Below are 17,791 nucleotides of genomic sequence, written 5' to 3' on the forward strand. Positions count from 1 at the left end.
TTTGTTCTGTAATCCTCCCGCCGCAAAGAGGGAGACCTACTTCAGGTTTTGAATCTACCTTCTTAATTCCATACGATATTTAGAGGGAAACATAAGTAAAGAACATTTATGTTTTGCATTATTATAAGTCCGTTACTCTATACTGCATATGTCGGTCTCTTCGTCTCCACACTGAGTTCTACAGTCACTTCACAGCTTAATCAGCAGTTATGAAGGGGCAAATCATGAATGGAGTTTTTTAATCAACGCTGGCTGCTTGTTATGTTCAGAATTGCTGCCAGCAGATGTTGATATTTCTACGTCTAATCTAATGTTGTCCAAAAAAGTTATGCTTTTCTAGTCATGTAGTGCTACAGTCTTGATGGATTTGAAGAACTCTTGTTACCTTCGATGACCACACCAAGTCCAGAGCCAGCATCCAAAGCAGGTCCTTCGCCAGCTTTAGCCACGAATGATTCGTCTCCAGAAAATCTCCTAGTGATTGTGAGCAGGTGCTGAAACAGCTTAAATGGATTGCCACTTACCACCCTCTCTCTTCACCTCCACTCAAAAACGAACAATCACCACTCTTCGTAATTTCCCACCCACCACCAACACCATTCCCTCCCCTCCACTCGACATGAGGAATCTTCGTCTCAGGTCCTTCCCACGCTGGGACCTCAACCTTAGCCTCCTTATTCTTCCTTACAAAAGTACTGACTCCACACGTAAACGGTCTAAAGTCCTCTTCCGCAGTATCCTCTGGCATTCGTCCCGTCAGCGCCCTACCAATCGCTATAAGCGTTGCAGCATGCGTGCATATCAGAATAGCCTTCACACCCTCTCTATCACTCTTCTCTATTAATCTGTGCAACGCGTATGCCGTGCGATCATGCAATTCATCTATCGTCTCTCCGTTTACGCTAGGTTTGATCTCTGCCTCGTAACTCTCGTCATAACGCTCGAACAACTTCTTCAGAACACCAGGTGTAGCTGGAGATGGATGGTCGAATCGCGCCATGCCGTACCATTCGCCCACCCCATTCTCTCCTCGTATCTTGCATGTCTCGGGATCCGAGGCCGTCTTCGCAATTGCTTCGACGGCCGGCGAGATGGTTTGTATACAGCGGTAGAAGGGGCTCGTGTAGAATCGCTCGATTGGGGGAGAGAGGGTCTGCAGGTGGGTGGAAAGTTCATGAGATTGTTCGACGCCGTATCCTGCAAGGGCTGGGTCGGATGCAATGCCGGTAGGGGATGGAATGGATGTTGAATAGGTGCCGGTTTTGGGTTCGACTACCCAATTACTTCGGAACTAAGAGTCTGTTAGTTATGTCTTTAGTTGGAACCTCGAATGGGGGACACTTACTCCATGCCGAGTTACATATATTACTTCGAGAGACATTGTTGGATGTGTATGCCTGTATACTTTTTTTTCTATGCAAGTTTTCGGTGGAGGGGTAGATGCGGCGAGCCTCGGCCTAGTGAATGAGTGGGAGAAGAAACGCAATTCAGATGAGAATGGACGCAAGATTATGGTGGATACATTTATAGGCGTTCATGTTCATTTACTGCTGATCATGTGTGTCCTTTAACAACAGTTATACATACGTGAGTGCTACGATGTTTGAGGAATGGGAGGCTGAGGCGGATTGGGATTTAAAAACATGGACAGATGACGTAGATGTGCACACTGATGTCGATAGTTTGGTAAAACATATCGCCAAATTTCTCAAATATGTTTTAATACATTTTGTTTCTAGCGTACGCAGTATTTGTACAATTGTTTACACAGGCAGCGTCTCTGAGTCCTGTCAAGAGCCCTTGTTTACCAGGACATCACATATATACAACAGAACACTGTCTGAGATGTTAGTTTTGCTCGCTTCACTTCCCGAGGTCTTCCTTGGGCTGTATTCCCGTCTTGCAATAAAGGTGCCTACTCGGGATCCTTTCTCGTAGTTTCATATCTGGGTTACGTCAGTTGGCGGACGTCTATAATTAAGAAGTTAACATACCTCTTGCCTCGGAATGCCCAAACTCCCCAATTTCCACAACTGACATCCTGGGGATCTAGATCGTTGATATCCCACCTCAGACTTCTGAAACGGTTTTCTCCAGGCTCCATGAGCATGTCCATCTCGCCTCCAACCGTTTCTTTCACCCAGTCGATATCACGTTTCATATCATACTCTGTATATCCAGTGACTAAGATGGGAACTTTTGTTTCGAGCAACTGGGGTATCGTTTCTTGCCACTCATGTGAGCTCGCGGGATGGCCCAAACCAGGATGGAAAAGCATGAAGCAGTCAAAGTAGGGATCATATGGGTAGAAATGCCCTGCTTGGTGGAGAGTGTGGTAGTACTCTACGAAGGTGCTAATTTTCAGGTAACTTGTAAGACGATCTTCGACAACAGCTCCGAATGGGTTGGCGGGCGTCCTCTCGGGTAGCGGAAATTCAGCCTCTCGGTTGGTCATACTCTCGGGACCGATGAAGATTAGGTGAAAAGCGACTCGGGGAAATAGATGTGTCAATTGCACCCATACCTCTCGCGGCAGCGATGACTCCGCGCGAGCACCCAAAATAAAGATCCTCATTGGAGGTGGAGCAGGCCGAAGTCCTTTAACATCTGGGCCACCACCAGTTCGCGGTGGGTGAAGAGTGTAACGCAGTGCTGAGAACAGTTAGCGAGATTTGGGCATGTATTAATAGTGTGATATACCACTCAGACTCTTTAATCCTTCTACAGTGAGACGTCCATCTTTCTTAATGTTGTACGGACTCAGCTCGTGCAGTACACTGGCGATGGTCACCGGATAAGTCAATAGCCTCGTTGCTTGTCTCAGACTCCTCTCGTCATTAATAGCTTTGAATTCTCTGGAGAACAAAAAAGTATCCCAATTGGTCATGTTTACCATGGCCTCCTCGATTTGATCCGGCGGATATTCAAATTCTGGGAAGAAGCGGCCGGATCGCAGGTCATGGTCATCCTCGTTTATTTCTCGTAGAGTATCGCAAATTTCCAAATGTGATTCATAATCATCAGCCCAGTGCTCCTCAGAACATGAGATTGGGATCCCGCAATCTGGACATTCGAAATCCACATGGGCCGGTGGTAATCCACCACTTGCCGATTTCTTCGCTTCTGGATCGTCGGGGTTCATAGGCAATCGGGACTGGCGATGGTCGGGATGAGGACAGAGAGCATTCTGCTTGATGAAAGCAGCGCGGCGCCTAATTTCTGGTGACGGCGACTCGGAGAATTTGTGGAAGAGGTTATTCGGCATCAACAGAGGTCGTTCTGTGTTTGTTGGAGGGGCATTTGGCTGGCCAGAACCTTGGAAAGTTAAGGAATCAGTCTTTGGCTGGGCGGACACCGAAGAAGCAGCCCTTTTCTCTGTCGACTTTACTTTTCTGCGTGCTGCGGCCTGGGCAGTAACTGGAGTAACTGGGAGGCTTGAGGCATGACGCGGAGTCGAAGAGAAACACCTTTGGGTCCAGGCGACCCGGCTTCGTACAGGGTATTGTGAAGTGCGCGTCGACTGCGAAATAGCGGAGAGACACCTCTGGCAGGTGTAGGGAGAGGAGGAGGAGATCCGCATCGTGGCGATGTTGCGAATTGAGGTGCTCTTCCGCAATTGCAACAGAATTTCAATGTGACTTTCGTCGTTCGTCAATTCGTGTAAGCTACGATATTATGGAGCCCCCTGTCAATCTCTAAGCGACAAGCGCCACGACAGTTTCTTAACCGCCATTTATGGATTGCTGCGAAGGAATTCTAAGTTATAGGAATACCAAATTAAGAAAGTATTAATCTTGACTACTGCTGCATATTTCTACGTAGTCTTTCTGACTTTCATCGTTTGTGCTAGAATACCCCAGTTTTCATCACACACTACCACGCACACTCCACAGGCTTTACTGAGTCTGTCTTCTCGTGACTTCTCAAACAAGTAGGCCTGTAATCATGAAGTTTGTTCTCCTTTGAGCAGGATATTATTTGTTGTATTCTCCGTACTGTACGGAGTACTTTACTTTATTGCTTTTCGTAACCCGACACCAGTAGTTCTGAGTCCCAGGGCTGAAGCCGACCTAGTGGTCAGCCCCTAAATGCGCTAACGCACCACCGAACCGGGCTCGGGCAGGGACCTCCAGGGCTGCCCTGCTGTGCCTGCTCCTCCTGATTAGCCCTCTGGTTTGCACGTTATCCATCACATCTCCCCAGACACCTTGCTTCTTCTCACTGCATTTCCAACGCCGCCAAATTTGGTGCAGATTATCGATATTCGTCCTGCGACTCATCATTTCCATTTTACCATTGCCACATACTTAGCATCTCTACGGATCTCGATTTCTTTGGCACACTTCTCAATCCACCGAACTCAACCATGGCCGCAACAGATCGCACTCCCTCCGTCAGTTCCTCGATCACAGAGGGACCCGATGAAAAGAAGAATTCCTCAGACGGAAGCTTCGTAAAGCTGAAAGCTGGAGAACGGAGTGAAGCCGGCGATGATGTGGAAAGGGCAGAATTACTCCCAGAAGACCATGAAGAGGAGAAACCAGCGGCGCCAACGTCAAAAGACAACTCAACAAGGACTGCAATTATATGGATGGTGGTGAACACACTGGCAACAATTGGCATTGTAAATAATCCCATCAATCTCTGCATGCTCGCGCAAGTGGCTGACATTGCTCCTGATTAGGTTTTCACGAACAAAGCTATCTTCTCCGACCCGTCCTTGAAGCTGGCGCAACTGACCTTTGCGGCATTCCACTTCTTCATAACATGGCTTACGCTTTTCACACTCTCTCGTCCGCGGTTTGGCATGTTCACCCCAAGAAGGGTTGCGGTCAAGGAAATCATCCCTCTAGCAATTACAATGGCTTTGAACGTTATCCTTCCTAACCTATCGCTCGCCTTTTCGACCGTCACCTTTTATCAAGTAGCGCGCATTCTACTTACGCCAACAGTAGCACTTATGAACTTTGTGCTCTACAGGTCAACGCTTCCGAGGGGTGCGGTTCTGGCCTTGATTCCCGCTTGTGTAGGTGTTGGAATGGTCTCATACTATGACTCCCTTCCAAGCGCTGATGCCAACATTAAAACGACGAGCACGTTGGGCGTTATTTTCGCATTTTCAGGGATCTTCGCCAGTTCGCTATACACAGTGTGGATTGCTAGCTATCACAAGAAGCTCCAAATGAACAGCATGCAGTTGTTGTTCAACCAAGCTCCATTGGCAGCATTCATGCTTCTCTACGTTATCCCCTTTGTCGACACCTTCCCCACATGGACGGAGGTTCCGATAAACAGATGGGTTATGATTATGATGGTAAGCTTATTCGGTAACATTTAAGGCATGTTCCAGCTAACAGCTCCTGCAGTCGGGTCTATTCGCCTGCGTTATCAACATGTCACAGTTTTTCATCATTGCGCAGACTGGTCCAGTATCGAGCACTGTCGTTGGCCACGTCAAGACTTGCACTATTGTAGCACTTGGTTGGATGATGTCTGGGCGTGCAGTTGGAGATAAGTCGGTACTTGGCGTCTTTGTTGCAGTCGGCGGAATCATCACGTAAGTCTTACTGTGTCCATCATTCGTCATGCTTTGAGCTGCTATCTGAGTATCATCAATCTCGCGATTCTCAATGCAATTGCTGACCTTTCAAATAGATACTCCGTGGTAATGCTTAAGCACAAAGCACAGGGTGGAAAATAGATCTTTCCACTTGTCATTTTATCGTCGTTGTCCGACGCTAGGTGACGTTTCTTTGGCCTAGAACCTCGTTACGGAGTTTCACTTTCCCAAGCGAACGCGTCATCTACTTCGGGCCGTCAACAGTATTATGGGAGTTTAGACTAGCGACGTTTACAGCTTTTTTACTTTCTTGTACTTTTTTATAGTTGCATATGGGTTACAAAGGGACTCATCATTGATAAGGCGTTCGAAAGGTTTGGGAATTTTGGAGCTTGTGGAGAGGCAGAATCTTAACAAGATTCCAGCGGAACCTTCAAGTTACAGCGGACGGTTTTGATCGGGGTTTGGGCATTGTTTGGGGGGGCGCTAGGTTCATACATTAAATCTTGAATAGCGTTTGTACCTGTACAATTACTACATTTGGTATATCACTTCATACTTGTTACCAGCTTAAGTGGTATTTTGATTGACGTGGTTGCTCGTTATTGGACTATGACACCATCCCTCAAGTGGAATCTATCAATTTCGATGAATTAAATTCCGACTTGTGACATCGTCATCGTAGACTAGAAAGTAACAACACAGAGTAACTAGCTCGGCATTGCTAGGTACCCATCTTTCGTAACGGTACATTTCCATTGTAGTTTATATCGATCCTTCAAATGCATAGCCCATCCGCCTACAATGCCACTTATGATTTACATACATCTAGTTAAAACATCATGTAGCACATTCCCATGCCGAGTGAATGAATCTTGAAACATGAATTTTCCATAACGCCCGATCCCAAAGGTATATGCAAAAAGAGAAGCATCTTCTTGAGCTCGAAATCTTAAGCAAGGTAAAAGAATGAACAGAGAAACAAGTAAAGCAGTGTTACCAAGGCATCAATCCTTCAGGTAGCATCGGATATTCAACACCGTCAATCACTTCCGTCCTCTCCTCGAGTTTTGCGTCCATGTGTGGACCATATATCCCATCCCAGCCTTCCTCCATGCGTTTCCAGTTTCCGTGACACTCTCCAGGGACGAATTTTGCAGCATCCATTTTCAACATCATTTTCACCTCGGGGCAGTAGCCCCAGATGTGCTTTCGCATCTCTGGGGTTCCCCAGATCCCACCGTGCAATGTCTCTCCAGATCCACCGGTGTGATAACCCATAGGCTCGTAAAAGCCATCTCGCCAATCGTCGAGGCCTTTGATGAGCTCTCCTGCCTTCGTAGGGTCTTGTTTGCCTTTGCCCTTTTTCTTCCCATCTACGTGTTCGGTCTCACCCGAGAACATTTCTCCAGAAAATGTCAAACTTGCTGTTCCATTTGCAAGATTTGCTCCTGGGCGATGGCCCAAACGATCCGTAAGCCACACGTCTTCTGGCTCGCTGTTTGGTAGACGCTTCTGATTGCGAAGGACGTCCACAATTTTGCTAACACGTCGGAGCGACAAACCTCCATTTCCTCCGAAACGAGCTTTAGGATTCCAAGGTGCGCCTACCCAATCGTAATCTAACCAATTATTAAGACTTTGTCTACTGTTTGCGCACAGCATGCTATCTGTTTGGAAGACCAGCAACCATTCTGCCGGCTGGAGAACCGACTCGTAGAGCCAGAGGGTCGTCAAAAAACGGCTGATTTCTTCTTGAGATCCGGTCGTCATATTCGATGGGATATATGTTAGGTCCAGCTTTCCGCTCGCTACATGGTTCCGAATCGCGCGACTGCTGTTTACGAATTCCACGCTCTCCTCAGAGCCCATAAATCTGAATCGCCAATCTGGCGGGACTACTGCCATGAAATGTAATAACAAGGGCGCCAGGATCGGATTCACCCGGTTTTCGATGAGTAGTGCGACTTTTGTCTCGTTGAAAGGGGAGGCCGGGGCAGTACCATAATCAAGAGATAATGAAGGTACCTGAGGGAAGGCGGGTGTATCTGGTAGTGAAGGTCGAAGAAGCACAATTGACAAGATACTGGATAGATTTGTTAGCATGCAGAATAAAGGCAGCGATCAGAGGATAGCCGTACAAGAATATGAGGACTATGCCCGCGGCACGCATCCGCCGCGTGGTCCTTGACCATCCAGCCAGTGCTGTGCCCTTCATATATTCCCATGCATCATCAATGCTCGACTCGCTCGCTGCGGAAACCATTGTTGTTCGAAAGGCGCGTTCAAGTGTATGCTATTCCACAGACTATCCTCATCGGCGGATCGCTTCGCAGAGTGGACGAATGCTCGTCGGGGTAAATGTGTGTTTCCAGGACGGTGCTCGTATCAGGAGAACGTTGCGAAAACCATACGGACGACGGCGAGCTTAGCGACTAGAGATTCATCTGAGACAGAATGCGGGTCGAGTCTACCAATGCCAATACTTGGGTGATGCGGTCTGGTAATAATAGCCTTCAAAGTACAGTAGTGGACAAATAATCGTTCCTTGTCTCGTTTGGATGTGTTCGTTTAGATCAGTGTTAACCTTTCCTGGATTGGTGAGGCTGAGAGGCGATCAGACTTGGCACGACCGAGAGTCCAAAGCGAACCAGATATTTTGGGGGGTAAATCACAACTAATAAGGTTAAAAGCTTATTCGTCTTCCAACTACATTATCTACTAATCATTACAAGGCGCTCACCAGCAGTTAGTACGTGAAAGTCCGACTGCTTGATACCCGTATCGTTTTGGTACAGTAAATACTCTAACAAAGCGAGCCGTTTCTGCATCTCTGGACACTTCTAAGCCTCTCATTCGATCCAAGGGCGAGCAGGCAATTCCCTTACTCGGAAATCTGACGGAGAAATCTTACTGCTACTTCTAAGATATGGTTTCTTCATTTCTTAGATACCCGACGGTCAAGTGGTTAGCATACTGCAGGGTGGCACTATCAAGGCTTGGAAAGAACTCAATCTCCACCAAAACCCAGGTCTCTCGAATATGGATGGATGCAAGGTACCAGGAGGAGTGCAACAGAAGGAATGAAGCGCTGATCAGTCTGCGAGGAGAAGAACACTGATGGTGAAGATCTGTTCATGATATCTTGTATTCATGATATCCTGTACATTATACTATGCGGATGTCATATGGGGTTGTAGTGAACTATTTGTGTCCAGTGCTGAGCATTTGTCGATGCGACACTCACAATGATCTCCCGTATTATCATGCAAACGACACAGGTGAGACCAGTCAGCCGCTTCCCACATGAGGGCTATTCGCACAGAGTATGCGCACCCACGGGGTGGGACAAGAGCAATCTCTTGAGAATAAGCGCTGGTTTGGACGCTGTACTGTAGCTTCACCCAGCAATTTAGCAAAACCTCAGAACAACGCTCTGGAAGTTGTCTCTCTACAGCCATCTATTGCAACCCCATTCTGGAACGCAAGTCAATATCATTCCCAATGGTCTTATCGTCGGTTTTAGCGGCTGCCCCTCACCACCACCCCTGAGCTTCCAAGCTGCTTTCTTCCCAGCTGAGCCTCTCGCCCACGTTCCAGGGGGGCCTGGTCTCTGTTATCTGCCAATGTTTCTTTGCGCCTTACGCCATTTAGCTCCCACGTACTATCAAATCTTCTCTTTCAAGCCCGTCAGCATTTCTTTCGGACATGGGCTGTTTGTACAATTTCGTGCCGGTCGGCACATGTTGGGCCCTTTTCCTCTTCTTCAACAAAAGAGGATCTGGGCAAGTTCAGACATGATTTCGATATTCTTCAACCATTCCCATTAACTCACCCTACGACTTCGAGCGTTTGCGAGCACATACCGAACGTCGCCGTGATGACGATTTCTGGATCGATGGACGACAAGCGGCGAAAGTCAAGGAGTATCCTACTCACGGCTTTTGTGGTTCTTGTCATCTTGTGGATATTCAAACTTTCCCATCCGCAATTCTCGTTCTTTCCCGCCCATGGGGGGCACGAGTTGACCTCAACAACGCCGGAGCCTGCAGAAAATCAGGTGAAAGAGAATGGCGCGAGTAGGTCTGGCAAGTGGAAAACGAGACCTGCGAATCCGCAAGCACTGTCGACGGATGTATTCAATGGAACCATTACAAACAAGGCTGCTGTCATAATTGAGACACGCTTCCGGACAAACATCATTCCTCTCATTCTGCATTTCAGTAGTGTCCTTGGGTATTCTTGGCCGATTATAAGTACGAACCCCCCCCTAATCTTCTCATATCATTCATATCTCATTGAGAATTAGTTTATACGGCTCCAGAATCGTTGGGCGAATTCTCGACATCAGCGGCACTGGCCCACTATGTTAAGTCGAAAACCATTCAAATCCGAACCTTACCACAAACCGTCTTCTTCACAAACTCGGATTCTGTGAGCAAATTTATGACCGATAAGTGGATATGGGAAGATTTGGCGCCTGCGGAACATATCCTTACATTCCAGAGCGATAGCATGCTCTGCTCGAACGCAGCGCGCTCCGTGGATGACTTCTTCGAATATGATTTGATTGGCGCGCCCATCAAACCAGAAGCTGGCAAGGGATACAATAGTGGATTGAGTCTGAGAAAAAGATCGACAGTGCTGCGGATATTGGAGGAGTGGGATTGGAAAGAAACAAAGACTGATGAAGATCGTTTCGAGGATCGGTGGTATCTCAATAAGTATGCACCACCCTCTACGCCTTTGTGGGGCTATTAGCTAATTCTTGGTGATTAGGATGAAGATGCTACAAGAAAGGCAGACTGTGGCAGGCATCAGTCCGAACGATGCTGGAATTATCAATCTTCCTTCGATAGAGGTTGCGCGGACCTTCAGCGTAGAAGCGATCGACTACCCTCATCCACTAGGTGTGCGCCAGGTGCATAAATGGGAGGAAAAGCAATTGGCCCCCTTGGAAGAGTGGTGTCCAGAATACAAGCTGTGTAGAGAAGACCCTACAATTGACCCTCCTCCCAAGGACCCTCCCAAATAGCTACTGAGCATTTTATTTCGAGCGTTGGAGTTCAGGGCGACAGGCATTGTCAGGAGTTTTTTTGGGGGGCGCGGGGCAATACCATTTTGCATAGACTTATGTAGCGTACTTACCAGCTGTAATTTAGATGTACTTATGAAACCATTCTATTTCATCCAAGCGAGAGCCATCCCAAGAGTAGTCTTTTGTTGTCTCATTCGAACAAGGTTGTCGAGAGGGGAACATCACTGGAATGTCGTTCAAAGAAGACCGCGAAGAGGGAGATGTCGAGGAAGGGAGGAATAACAGGGGGTCGTGGGCATGTTGATGAGGGAAACATCGAGGAAAGGAATATGTCGATAGGATTAGAAGTCCAGGGTTGGGTGTCCTAGGGATTATAATTTGTTAGTAGGGCACAGTTGACAGTTAAGCCCCGACTGTTCATTTTAGTCCTGATTCATTGCAACTATACTTTGAGAAGTAGAAGAAAAGTGTAGAGGAAATACACAATAAAGTATCGTGTTTCAGCTACTTCCTATTCTCGCGGAGGACAAAATAAGTATCATCACCTGTCCACTAATCTTGTACTGTATAGGTCGACTTTGAATAGAGCTTCAGAAGTCTTATTTACTTAAGATATTGGCAACTGTTACTCAAAACAATTGTCGAAATGTAACATTTGTCTAAGTTAATCCGCTAAATACGATATTTCGTCAACTTAATCGAAGAAATATCGTGTTTCGACTACCACTTGGTTTGTCAACCTGCGAGCTTGTGCATAGTGAGCTTACTAGTGGTATAAATTTCGTTGCAGCTATGAAAAACCACGTTTTGTCCCTGAAGTCTAGAACAAACCGCCACTGAAACTCTAAGCTGAGACTCGATAGGTTTGGTTTGCCGAAAACTAACATCAATAGTCTCATTGCCTTCAGCTGGAAACCATCAGCCCGCTTGAAGCTGAGACAAGCAGGCCAAGGGGTGAATTTATCAATTTTGGATGATCGTTGTGGGGGTCGCCCGGCTGTTCAAAGCGAGTTGGGATTTTCCCTAGCACCCCATGGCCCGATGCAGAGATCAGGGGTGCTGTCGTGGTATTGCTTCGTATTACTTTTGTATCCAACCATCAAACTTCTTTTTTGAAAAAGGAACCTAGGCAGCAACATTGGTACTTCGTGTCCGCGAATCGCCTGCGGTTTACGAGAGAGTACCTTCCCCTTCCATTACCGTAATCCGAATATATCCATCCCTCTTTGTCAGCTCCTTCGTACCAAGCGAACCCAAGATCTACCTAGGTAGGTTCAGGCGAGCCTGGTCAGAACGCCGCGCATGTGCATCCGCGATATCAGATCTATCATGCTCTTTGAACAACAGGCCAATCCCACCGAATCTGGAAGCCACGCCAACATAATATAATCAATTCTTCAAGCACTCGTCTCTCGTCCACACGCGACGACGTCGTGCTGCGTACACCTGTTCACAACCTGGCAGCATTGTCGTCAGGTCTTGACTCCCGAGCACCCTCGGCGGCCCAAACGACGATGACCTCGACGGCAAACTCATATGATGCGCCCAGTGCGTTGGGGAATGGCATATTCGTGATAAACAGGGCGAGGATATACATCGTTGTATCGCTGATATTTACGTGAGTCCGCAGAACCTGCCGTGGGGGAGCGCAGATGCTGACGTGCAGTTCGAATCTAGTTGGACCCTCGCACATCTCATTCCGCGATACAAAGAAACCGTGACGGGTTATGCCAAAGATAAAGTGAATGATGCTATAGAGCATCTTCCTGCGGTCAAAGTCGATTGGCATCCAGCATACGATCCGAAGACACAGTTCAATGCCTCGAAAGTCGCCCTTCTTATCGAAGGTCGCCCTATTCCTCACCTCGTTCCTCAGATCCTACATATGATATCCGTAGTCCCTACAGATTGGCGATTCGTCTTCATCGGAACCAACAAAAGCGTCATCAGCGTCTCCAGGAGTTTTGCGACGCAATTCCAGGAAGCAAACGGGAAGCTAGATATGATTGTCCTGCCGAAACCCTGGAAGCTCGAAAGCAAGGAGGATGTTTACAGACTCATGACGGATATGCGTTTCTACGACGAATTCCTTCCTGGTGTAGAGTGGATGCTCAAGTACGAATCTGACAGTATCATGTGTGGAAGATCAAGTGATTCATTGGAGGATTGGCTCGAGTTTGACTGGGCTGGCGCCCCAAGGTAGGCACCCCGTTCTATTCAGTCTTCTTGTCCTCGGAGATGAAAAATGGGTACTGACACGACCAGACATGCCAATGACAGATTTGCCGGGAATGGAGGGCTATCACTTCGTCGTGTTTCCGCGGTCAAGAGAGTTCTTAAATTTCAAAAGCGACATAACGATACCGAGCCGGAGGACGAGTGGTTCGGAAAACGCTTGACTGTTATGCCAGGTGCGAAAGTAGCAACAGGTGCACAAGAAGATCATTTTGCCGTCGAAGACGTATATCACGAGAAACCGATGGGCTACCATGCTCGAGATGGAAGCGATCATCTATCTGACGATGTGTGGAAAGATCCTATCAAGCGGAAAAAGAACTTTGATTATTGCCCGGAACTGGCAATTATTATGCCGATGAAATTGGAGCGTGAGAGATGCGAGGGAGACAATAAAAAAGGAGACATCATCGCAAGTGGCAGCACAGCCAAGGCAACACCAAAGTGAGCCGTATACTGACTGGTATGGAGATATTAAAGCTAGCTACGGAAAATCATCGAATGCGAGGCGGGTAAGAACAAGCCGCGACTCGAATAATTCGAGTCGAATTCACGGATTCTAGGACGGACGGGGGTTTTGTATTTCATTGTACGTATAGGGACTGTTTACCCGCTGTAAGCATGGAGCTAGATGGGATATGGCATTATTACCAGGTGTCAGGCGTCTGGAAGAATATCTAGGCATCTTTTTGTTTTATAAACTGCAGAAACTGATTTGCCAATGCGAAGGAAAGGTTAAACCTTGAGCTGAAATTCTCTCTCCTTCTTCTTTATACTTCCTGTTCAGATTTTGCTCGTGTATATAGGCGACTTTGGATGTTGGAATGCTGAGTTTGTATAGGTACCTGTCTCGCGGAGGACAAAATAAGTGTCAGTTACCTGCCTACTAATTTTGAAGCTCAGTAATTCGACTTCGAACAGAGCTTAAGAAGTCGTATTTACATAAAATAATTGACGAAATAAGTCATATTGTTCCAAGTTAATCCACTAAATACCGATATTTCGTCAACTTAATCGAAGAAATATCGTGCTTCGACTGCCACTTAATTTGTCTACCGCGAGCCTGTGAAAAAGGACTCGAGTATAACCCATGCCTGCTCATTGGCGGACCTTCGGATTTAGGTCATGTGAGCTACCCTGTTCCGCTTATTGCAGTGTACGTACTTTTTGTACAATCCACGAACTTCAAATATGTTCTACAGTTCAAGAGATTTTTACAAGCATTGATCTATGAGATCAAGCAAAATATCACAAGCTTAAGTTTCGTTGCCTTTAAAGGTTCCCCTACTAAGACCAAATAATGGCGAATATATCAACCAGCGGTGTTTTCAATACACATCAGCAACCACCTTTGCCATCAGAGCATCCAGAAGTAAAATCAGTTCGACGGCGGGAAAGAATCCAATTCTCTTGCACATTATGTAGGAGTAAAAAGTATGCCTCTCAAACCACTCTACTTACTCTACGGCTAACGCTATCAGATTGAAGTGTGACAGAGTCCAGCCCTGTCGCTCATGCGTAGGTCGTGGTCTAGCACGCTCTTGCACTTATGTTCATACAGGGCTTAACTCGCAAGTCCGAGAATTGGGTGAACAGAATCCATCTCGTGGTAACAACAGCAATATACAGAATAAAGTAAATCAGCTGGAAGAGCTTGTTGTTTCATTGATGGGCGCTCTGAATGGCTCCAATAAGTCCGAATTGAAACAATTCGCCCCAGCTTCATTGGTCCCGACCACAGCAATCTACAAGGAACAGGTGTCAGTTCGGCCTACGACCGCTAAGGATACCGAAGATGCGAACTTAGCTGTGAGCTTCGGTAGGATGACAGTTGAGGATGCGGCTACAAAGTATGTTGATTCTGCGCACTGGACTGCAATTCTTCAGGGAGTAGGTAAAAGCATCGAAGCTCCTACGGCAGCTCAAACTACGATGTACACTAACTGCCTTTAAGATCTCTGAGCTCAAAGATCAGCTAGATGATGATGCAGATCCGGCAAACGAATTCATAGAAGCACCAGAATATGAACATCCTTGCCCTCAACTATTGTTCGGTTCAACAAATCACTCAACCAAAACCGAGATTGTCAGCGCGATGCCTCCGAGAGACATGGTTGATAGACTTGTATCCAAGTTCTTCAACCTTTTCGATATGGGAGCAGGTATTTCTCCTTAAACCATCCACTTCATGAAACATTAAAGTGACATAAGGATAGTAATACTACATCGTAGAACTTTCCTCGCAGAGGTGAGTACTTTTCGGACATGTGTAACTCCTCATCTAAGTAATGACTATTAGTACGAATCCTTCTGGGAAAGCCCGATGAATATGCATGTTATGTGGATCGGAATGCTATATGCAATGATATATCTGGCTTATTTCTTGCAAGAGGCCCAACCAAGCACGTTCGCTATCCCCTATTTCACTAATAGTACAAAGGATACATATCGGGAGAAGGTAGTCCAGTGCCTAGTTCTGGGCAACTATACGACATGTGTGCCATACACTATCCAAACACTCGCGTTGTATTTCGTTATCGAACATTTCCGCTATCGTGACACTGAACCCGGGTGCTGGATCCTTCAAGGAATCATACTCCGTGTTGCAATACGAGCTGGGTATCACAGAGATGCGTCTCATTACCCAGAACTCTCGTCTTTTCAAGGAGAGATGCGGCGTCGATTATGGGCCAAGCTCGTTCAACTCGACTTGGCTGTTTCTCATCAAAATGGCTTACCAAGAATGATCCGGCCGGGAATGTCTGATACTGCAGAACCACGAAACTTGACAGATGATGATTTTTCCGAAGATGTTGAGGAACTACCACCTTCGCGACCTGATACGGACGTCACCGCCATGCTTCGAGTTGTAGTCCGAAATCGCTTAGGCGTCATCTACTCAGAGATCGTGGACCTCACCGCCAATACTAAGCACACTCCATACAAAGAAATCATGCGTTTAGACTCGCTGCTCCACAAGACTCGTGATAAGCTGCCAGTTTCTTTCAAATGGAGACCAATGCGAGAAAGCGTCACAGATGATTCAGATCTTGTCCTGTACCGGATATTTTTGGACGTCTTCTTCCACGCCGCTCGTTGTACTCTACATCGAAGCTACTGTGATATCGCGCGTACGGATCCCCGCTATAAGTACTCGCGTCATGTTTGTATCGAGTCCGCTATGCGTTTGTTAGAAAACCAATACTTATGCGGAGAGGAAATGCGGCCTGGGGGCCAACTTCACGGATGTATGTGGATGCAGTCTTCCTTGACCAACCACGATTTCCTAGTTGGAACGACAATACTGTGCCTGGATATGAATCAACTGCTTGTTGACGGGCCGGTACAAGAAGCTTGTGCTGGGCAGTTTGATAATCAAGAAGGGCTGGGAAAGGTCATTTCGCGAATGAGAAAGGCACTGACGGTTTGGAATCTGTTGGCCGAAAATTCGAGAGAGGCGAGAAGCGGTGCGCATGTTTTACGTGTTGTGCTTGAAAAGCTGGAGAAGAGGAATGTGTTCGGAGGAGATCCCAAGCTAAAGAATGGGATGAATTCTGCTTTTTTGACACAATCGCCACAACAAACTCCACCGTTTGTTACCAGTCAGAGTTCAACATATCTCAACACCGGCAGCTCGACACATTACGAAGACTTTCAGACGAACCAAGAGCTTGTTGACGGGCTTGACTGGGTAAGAAAGTTGATGTTCCATTGGGCTGTTCGAGTTAGCTAATTACGTGCAGGATCTATGGGACAGCCAAACATACCCGGACCATTCAGATGTTTTTGGTAACATCAATTTTCAAAACGGACTTGGAGATTTTGAATACACTGGTCTGGAAAGAGACTTTGGGCTCTGAACATGGAACCCCACCATGTTGTCAGCGCATCCATGGCAAACTTTGATTCAAAAGGGTTTGAGCTGTGTAAGTGTTTTGGGATATTGGACGTGTTGAAACAATGAACCGGTATTGAAAGAGATTTGGGCCGATTCATGCCAGTCGACTTGGAATCATGGAGTTTGACCATTCTTAAACATGCAATCGGTTCTTATAATGAACACATTCGTTTGACCCACGTCTTCCCAACTGGAGAGCGTCTCAGTCTTCCGTTAGACATGGAAGCTGGCTGTCGATGACGATATTTGATCCCTTCAGTTGACTCGACGTTCTGTGTGATAATTCAATGAATCATAGCCTGGAGGGTCTGGTTCAAAATCGATTTGGGTGAAGAAGCATCATATTTTAGATATGCCCTAGTCGACATGTTAGCTAGAGATGTTTCTAGTTATTCCTGCTCGGAGAAGTCTTAATACTACCGTGGATAGTCTCCGGCCTTCGCCTGGGTACTTATCCGGAGTCACTGCAGGAATCGTCCAATTCTTATCTGGCGAGTCCGGTCAATGTCAAGTAGTCTCCCACTTTTGACACCCATACATGGTCACTACACTTTTCGTCTAACGGCCAACCCTAAACCTTTCCTTTGAAACTCTGGATGCCTTCGCCCTGCAAGTGCTGATCTTTCCTTGAAACTACATGCTGATCCGGCAATTCCCTATCTTCGGCAGTCTTTTCTTCCATTGCTCTTCTCGGTCTGTCGCTTCTTACTCTTTTTTCTCTTGAAAATATCTTATATTTCTTGTTTATGACTCTAGCACCGGTCATGTCTTTCAATATTACAGCTATTTACGAAGATTACAACCAAGTGATGTTAATCGTTCACCAACCATGGTTATCAATTCAACGGCCCGAGCAAGGAGCAACTTACAGGTAGAGGCGGCGCTGATTTACCTGCCATTATTGGATAGTGATTTCTCTATCACAACACCACTGTCTACCCCTCGTCTCTTCATGCATTGCCCATACTGCATGTAGAAAAGTACATCACTGTACATTAACCTCAAATACCGAGCTAGTCTTGGTCGTTGCGCGTGTGCTATCCACCAGATATGTTTGGAA

The 17,791-nt window shown here is 46.7% G+C and overlaps 7 protein-coding genes across 7 annotated transcripts; 4 read left to right on the forward strand and 3 right to left on the reverse strand.

Annotated features, from left to right (window-relative positions):
• Positions 1-350: 350 nt before the first annotated feature.
• On the reverse strand, positions 351-1,381 carry GLAREA_05524 (Phosphoglycerate mutase-like protein; the record flags this gene model as incomplete). Its single annotated transcript, XM_008078813.1, has 3 exons — positions 351-474; positions 525-1,291; positions 1,346-1,381. 3 exons carry the CDS (start codon positions 1,379-1,381, stop codon positions 351-353), a joined length of 927 nt encoding a protein of 308 aa, XP_008077004.1.
• Positions 1,382-1,915: 534 nt separating this feature from the next.
• GLAREA_05525 (uncharacterized protein) lies at positions 1,916-3,580 on the reverse strand (the record flags this gene model as incomplete). Its single annotated transcript, XM_008078814.1, has 3 exons — positions 1,916-1,946; positions 1,995-2,652; positions 2,701-3,580. 3 exons carry the CDS (start codon positions 3,578-3,580, stop codon positions 1,916-1,918), a joined length of 1,569 nt encoding a protein of 522 aa, XP_008077005.1.
• Positions 3,581-4,366: 786 nt separating this feature from the next.
• On the forward strand, positions 4,367-5,701 carry GLAREA_05526 (Multidrug resistance efflux transporter EmrE; the record flags this gene model as incomplete). The annotated part of the gene is made up of 4 exons (XM_008078815.1): positions 4,367-4,624; positions 4,685-5,314; positions 5,367-5,557; positions 5,656-5,701. The coding sequence occupies 4 exons, from the start codon at positions 4,367-4,369 to the stop codon at positions 5,699-5,701; spliced, it is 1,125 nt and encodes a 374-aa protein (XP_008077006.1).
• An 855-nt stretch (positions 5,702-6,556) lies between these two features.
• On the reverse strand, positions 6,557-7,826 carry GLAREA_05527 (uncharacterized protein; the record flags this gene model as incomplete). The annotated part of the gene is made up of 2 exons (XM_008078816.1): positions 6,557-7,646; positions 7,702-7,826. 2 exons carry the CDS (start codon positions 7,824-7,826, stop codon positions 6,557-6,559), a joined length of 1,215 nt encoding a protein of 404 aa, XP_008077007.1.
• Positions 7,827-9,458: 1,632 nt separating this feature from the next.
• On the forward strand, positions 9,459-10,595 carry GLAREA_05528 (uncharacterized protein; the record flags this gene model as incomplete). Its single annotated transcript, XM_008078817.1, has 3 exons — positions 9,459-9,816; positions 9,870-10,284; positions 10,340-10,595. 3 exons carry the CDS (start codon positions 9,459-9,461, stop codon positions 10,593-10,595), a joined length of 1,029 nt encoding a protein of 342 aa, XP_008077008.1.
• Positions 10,596-12,112: 1,517 nt separating this feature from the next.
• On the forward strand, positions 12,113-13,281 carry GLAREA_05529 (uncharacterized protein; the record flags this gene model as incomplete). The annotated part of the gene is made up of 3 exons (XM_008078818.1): positions 12,113-12,216; positions 12,276-12,797; positions 12,864-13,281. 3 exons carry the CDS (start codon positions 12,113-12,115, stop codon positions 13,279-13,281), a joined length of 1,044 nt encoding a protein of 347 aa, XP_008077009.1.
• Positions 13,282-14,133: 852 nt separating this feature from the next.
• GLAREA_05530 (Zn2/Cys6 DNA-binding protein) lies at positions 14,134-16,693 on the forward strand (the record flags this gene model as incomplete). The annotated part of the gene is made up of 6 exons (XM_008078819.1): positions 14,134-14,267; positions 14,315-14,723; positions 14,788-14,995; positions 15,050-15,081; positions 15,133-16,524; positions 16,577-16,693. 6 exons carry the CDS (start codon positions 14,134-14,136, stop codon positions 16,691-16,693), a joined length of 2,292 nt encoding a protein of 763 aa, XP_008077010.1.
• Between the last annotated feature and the right edge of the window lie 1,098 nt (positions 16,694-17,791).

This window comes from Glarea lozoyensis, assembly GCF_000409485.1.
Source record: "Glarea lozoyensis ATCC 20868 chromosome Unknown GLAREA10, whole genome shotgun sequence".
NCBI classification, from domain to species: domain Eukaryota; kingdom Fungi; phylum Ascomycota; class Leotiomycetes; order Helotiales; family Helotiaceae; genus Glarea; species Glarea lozoyensis.